Raw genomic sequence first — 5,706 nt, 5'->3', positions numbered from 1 at the left:
CAACCTCCCTCCCTCTGTCCTTGATTTTCCTCCCAGGAAAAACAGTGACGGTCCCACTCCTCACAGAGCCCCATGGACACTTTCTTCAGGTCTCCAGTCGACCTTTAAAGTCCCTTGAGCTGTTTGTAAAGGAATAGGTGACCCACAGAAGAAGGTGGTAAAACCTCAGAAGACCCCGAAAGTCACTCCTCCCCTAAATAACCTCACAAGTCTGGGAGCGAGGTCCAGAACTCACCCTGCATCTCCAAGAATTAACTCAGAGAGACCAGGAAAGGCCCACGCCCCCACAACTCACTGAGTGAAGAATACGGGAGGATACACTCAAGGAGAAGGCCAGGGCTGTCACCAGCCATGGCACCCCCCATAGTGGAGGGCCACAAAGACCCCAGACTATCAAACAGTGGGTTCCCCTTCTCCGGTCACCTCCAAGCACTGCAAAGGCCAAACCCTGTCCTACCACACCATCCCAGCGATGGACAGACCCTCTATCAGCCCAAGGGCCCAGGCATTTTCAGCAGACGCTCACCTGTTCTGTTAACATTGTCCCCTTTATTCTCTCCCCGCTGGACGTGCAAACAGAACCAGAGTAGGGCTACTCTTAAAAAATAACAAAATGTTTTATACACATTTCTGTATGTACAACTGAACAACATTTTACATGTCCCTTTTGCACAGCAAAAGATATAAACATTTAGCTCTGAGAACACAGTTATGTACAAAAAAAAATGTCAAAAATACTTCACAACAGTGCAAAATATTTTACACAGTATCATGGAGGGAGATCTTTTGAGCAGGAGTGAAGTGTGTGTTTTGAAAGGAAAACTCCTTTTTCAGGTATTAGATGTCTTTAACTGTAAACAAAATGCAACTTTCTTTCATCCCCACCCCCCCCCACCCCTAAACAGTTATTTGAGGAATTTGGCAGAATTTCAAGGGTCTGAGTCTGAGGTAAACAACCCAAGCTCTCGCACCAAAAAGACTGGGGCAAGGAGGTGGCATTAGAGCCTCAAACATTGTGAGAGCAGATTTTTTTTTTTTTTAATGACATGTCAAGGACAGCGCTAGGCGGCTCCCAGTTACTGTTATTCCGGCGGGTCGGTGGGGTGGAGAGGAAATTAACCCCTCCTCCTCAGGCCCCAGCTGCCCCACAAACAGGAAACTGGCCGGCAGGCACCTCTTGCCTGTGGGACTGCTAACCAGCGGGCCCTTCCCTCACCCCTGCCTCTCTCTCCTTCCGTGCAGGGTTTGCCCCCTCGCATGTCTCCACCCGCAACCTCAGCCCTCTTCACCTCTTCAAACAGAGCCAAATGTGCCGAAGGAGAGGGGCAGGGTAACTCTGGGCCTCAAGTGTCCCATTTCCCCGCTTCTGGGGAGGGGGTCGGTGGGATGGGGGAGGGGGGAGGAGAACTGCGGGTAAGGAGGTTGTCGAAAGACCCGTGGGGAGTCACGGTGGGGCGCTAGGGGCACGCGCAGGAGGCTGCTGGGATCTCAGCCCTAGTGGGGCTCCTCTGGGCCCGCGCTGTCGTCAGGGCCCGACCGGTCCCCGGCGGTGGCCGAGGAGGCGTCCAGGCCCCCACCTTCGATGGAGCTCTCGCTGCCCGTGCTCTCGCCGGACAGCAGGCGCGTCACCCGCAAGTCGGCCTGCAGGCTGCGCACGTCGTTGCCGAAGCTGAGCTCGCCAAGGTCGTTAATAAGCTGCGACAGCTCGGCCTTCACGTCAGAGGCGCTGCCCAGCAGCAGAGGCGGCGGCCCAGCCCCGGGGCCCACCGAGTCCCCGCCACCCCCTAGCGCCTCCTCGCGGCCACTCTCCAGCGTGTCCAGCAAGTCCCCGCATTCCAAGTGCATGGCCACCACCAGCGCCCGCTGCGCCTCGGCCTCTTCCGCTGCCGGGTCCTCCTCCCCAACGCGGTCCTCCTCCTCCTCCTCCTCCTCCTCCTCCAGGCAGCCCTCGGTGTGCTCCTCTTCCTCTTCTTCCTGCAGCTCCTGCTCCTGCTGTTCGCCGAGCAAGTCCTCGGTGATGGAGCCCAGCTTGGGCGCGCTGCGGCTGCGTTCCACCGGCGGCTTGTAGCAGCAGGGTCCGTGCAGGAGCAGCTTGCGCAGCGGCACTAGCGGGATGGTGTGCGCGCCCACCAGCTCCTGCTGCTGGTGACGCGCATCGTCCCGCCGCTTGAGCCTTTTAAATTCCGCGAGTGCGTTGGCCGACGTCTGGTAGAGCAGCAGGGCCATGGCCTGCGCTTTCTCGGGCTTGGACACCAGCACCGCGTGGCAGCGCAGCATTACCGCCTTGTGCTTGAGCTCGTGCCGGTATACCCAGGCGAAGACCTTGGGCAGCCGAGCGTCCGCCACGCAATAAGTAACGCGGTGCAGCAGGTAGAGGTGGCCCGGGCGGCGCAGTGCGCGCTCCTCGGCGTGCACCATGCGGATGCCCTGCGCACTCACAGTCAGCTTCATCTTGGTGCCCTGACGGCCCGCCTCGCTCTTGCTCCAGATCTTGCCCACCGCTAAGTCAGTGCAGCCGTCGCCGCGCGCCTGGATGGTGGTGGCATTGCCCAGGTAGAGCACGGTGTAAGTGGGGTCCTCGCTGGTGATGTGCAGTTTCTTGCGCTTGGAGCGGAACATGCTGCCCACCCGGCTGAGCGCGCCTTCGGGGCACGCCCGCGCCAGCGAGCTGAGCGCGGAGTAGTGCAGGCTCACCGCGTAGCCCTTGGGCTTGGACGCCTGCCGTGGCGGCGCCTCGGCCAGCAGCTCGAACTTGTGCTTCTTCCACGGCAGCATCTCCGGAGGGCGCCCCCGCGCAGCTGGGCGGCGGCGGCGGAGCGCCGGGTGCGAGCCCAGCTGAGCCACCCGCCCCGGCCGGGCTCGGCCCGGGCAAGACAGAAAAATAAAACTCTGCTGAGAGTGGCCCAGTGGTAGAGAAGTGGGTAGAGAGTAGAATGCTCGGGGACCCCACCGAAGAAGGTATGGGTAAAAATTTTTAATGGAAAGAAAATATTCAGCTGCGAGGGGCGGCGGGGGGGTGGGGGGGGAGCGCGCACAGATTTACCCCAGCCCGGGCAAGGACCAGGACTAAGAGTCTTAGGCAAGCAAAAGGAAAGACGGAATGAGAGTAGAACGGAAAAAAGATGCGCGAGTGCAAAGAGAGGGGACCCCGGCCAAAGCAGCCGGGACGGGGCGAGAATATGCAGGAACTCCTGGGCGAACGTGGAACTCCCCCGCTCTCTCTCTCTCTCTCTCTCTCACACACACACACACAATCCCCTGGGCTGAGACTAGAAGCTGCGGAAACTGGATGGCGAGTGTGCCCAGGGGCCAGTGCTCCCCCACCCCAAGGGGTGCGGAAGACCGAGAGTCCCTCGACTGGGCTGGTCCCAGAATCAGCTGCTTGCCCCAAGTGCAGTCAGACGCTGCTCCCGCTGGCCGCGGTGGGCCCGGCGCAGCACTCCGGCTGTGGCTCACTGCATCTTCGCTCCGGCCGGACGCGGGGTACTCGGGCTCGGCCGGCTCACTGTCCCGGCTGGCTCGACCGGGGCAGCACGGGGCGCCGAGGGCGGCGCGCGCGCATGGTCGGCTCTGGGGACGGTCGCTACCTCATTTCTTCCCTCCGGGGGTGTCCGACTCCGCTCCCGAGGTCCCCTCGGACTGCTGTCCGCCCGTGCGGCGTGCCTGTCCCGTGCTGCGAGCGGTGTCCGGCTGGCCAGCCTCACATCCTTGCGGTCCGGGAGGAAGATCTCGGGTAAATATAGGCCGGCGCGAACCATTCGGCGCGCGGGGACAGGGGAGGAGCTGAGAAGAGGATGCGTTTCGGGCTCGGACGCCCGGCGGGTTCCTGGTCTCTTAAAGGGACCTGGCTGCAGCCATTTGCCGAGGGAAAGGGGAAACCGGTCCAATCCCGCAATTACATCTCAAATTTTCCAACATCTCATTTATCTGCAGATATCGCCAAGACCTGGGGTTACCCCTCGGGAAAAGCAACTTGTATTCTGGCACTCCACCCCCAGGCTGAATTGCAACTCACTAAATAAACCTATGTCTACATCGAAACTTCTGGGGGAAGTGGTGGAAGGTGGAATTTAGAGTAATTTACTATGCAAAAAAGTTGGGGAAATAGTGGTTCTTTCCTTGTGTGGTAGCTCTCTGAGAATGACTGGGTGCTGTTTAATATTATATTTTTTTCACAATTTTATTTCGTTAAAGGAAATAGAGGCAAAGAAAACACTGAGACTTTTACTATTTGGAGCTCTTTCTGCACAGGCAAGCAGATAGTGAAAAATAAGATTGAACATAATGGGGTGGCTGGAGTGAACAATATGGTATATAGTGCATAAATAAAGTGCTTCCTGACCCCAATCCCTTGCAGTGGCCCCTCTTGCTCTCAGGCCTCAGAGGAGAGCAGCTTTCTGAGCTCTATACAATTTCTAAGTATGCTTATGTGTGTGGTTAGAACTCACTTTACTTTGGTAGGCCGGTCATTCAGTTTTATTACATCATTGACACAATTTGGATGAGAATTCCTAGTAAAAATTCAAATGACATTTTCTATTTCAGCATCTGATAACCAGGCACCCTCCACAAAGAATGACATTCACATTATTATGCTTTTCTCTTGTGCCACCCAAACAGTGTAGCGTTAATCATCTGACCAGCTTGACCCTTGGCTTGTAACTCATTTCTGGGCCCTCAAGAAAACCTGCTTGCCTCCATGGTCTGCTCAGTCAAAGCCAAAAAAAACCTTTAGGCTGGAATGTGTGATAAATGTCCAGACTGGTCCTGCATCTAACTCCCAAGTTGGTCCTGGAAGAGGACAGTGGACCCTCTTACCCCACAGGCCCAATCCACTGGGGATCTCGGATGTCTCTGGCTTCCATGTCAACACTGCTGATTTCAGAGCCACTGTAGCCCCTCCTGGAAATAGTCTGGAGCTACCTTTGTTAACTTTTAACTTTTCTTTGAATTCTAACCCAATTTTCTCAGAGTCATTGGTGCTGAGTTTCAATGCAACTTTTCCGAGTACTTTTTGCTGCCAAGCCCTTAGCTGGGAGCAGACCCAGGTCCTGTCTCCAAGAAGCTCCCAGTCCAATAAAGAATGTAAAAATTCCACCCAGCTCTGGGCTTCCACTGAAACTGTGAGAGCACCCTGTATCCCCCAGTGCCTAGTACAAATAGGCACTACTTGATCGTTGACCTAATGAATGAGACATACATGTGAGCCAGAAGGCAGAGCGGGCTAAATGCCCTGAGAAAGACTCAAAGTACTAAGAGAAGCCGGAAGAAGAGAAGGTTTGTTATGAGTAGAAAAATCAGAAAAGGCTCCACAGAAGGTGGTGTTTGAAGAATGAACAGGATTGCTCCAAGCAGGGAAAAGTTGAAGGGCTTTCTGGATATAAAGGACAGTGAAATTACAGAACATGAAAATGCATGCACATGTGCAGATTGGGATGGAGTTTAATGATTATTAACAGTGAGTAAAGAAAGTTTCCTGATCCTGCTTTTGGGGCCCTCCTAGTCTCTGAGGGACGGAATGGTTTTTTCATGGCTGACTTGCCCCAGGGTGTCATTAGACCAGAGCTATGATGCCTTACTCCTCAGCTACACTAATGGGCTAAGGGAGGGATACCAGGCCTGGTGCTGGAATGAACTAGTTAGGACTATAATAAGCCATTTAAGCCAAGGTTAATTCCTCTTCTGCTCAAAGTTCTGGAATATCTT

At 55.5% G+C, this 5,706-nt stretch overlaps 1 protein-coding gene across 1 annotated transcript; it reads right to left on the bottom strand.

Annotated features, from left to right (window-relative positions):
- Positions 1 to 529: 529 nt before the first annotated feature.
- Positions 530 to 3,956, bottom strand: FAM43A (family with sequence similarity 43 member A). Its single transcript, XM_047876500.1, has one exon. It carries the CDS (start codon positions 2,773 to 2,775, stop codon positions 1,495 to 1,497), a length of 1,281 nt encoding a protein of 426 aa, XP_047732456.1. The 5' UTR covers positions 2,776 to 3,956; the 3' UTR covers positions 530 to 1,494.
- Positions 3,957 to 5,706: the final 1,750 nt, after the last annotated feature.

This window comes from Prionailurus viverrinus, chromosome C2 (genome assembly GCF_022837055.1).
Source record: "Prionailurus viverrinus isolate Anna chromosome C2, UM_Priviv_1.0, whole genome shotgun sequence".
Classification (NCBI taxonomy): domain Eukaryota; kingdom Metazoa; phylum Chordata; class Mammalia; order Carnivora; family Felidae; genus Prionailurus; species Prionailurus viverrinus.
The sequence above is the reverse complement of the archived record's forward strand: the minus strand, read 5'-3'. Positions and strand labels throughout refer to the sequence as shown.

Excerpts from the sequence above, each read along its gene's own strand:
- FAM43A (XM_047876500.1), bottom strand. The coding sequence starts at position 2,775 with ATGCTGCCGTGGAAGAAGCACAAGTTCGAGCTGCTGGCCGAGGCGCCG.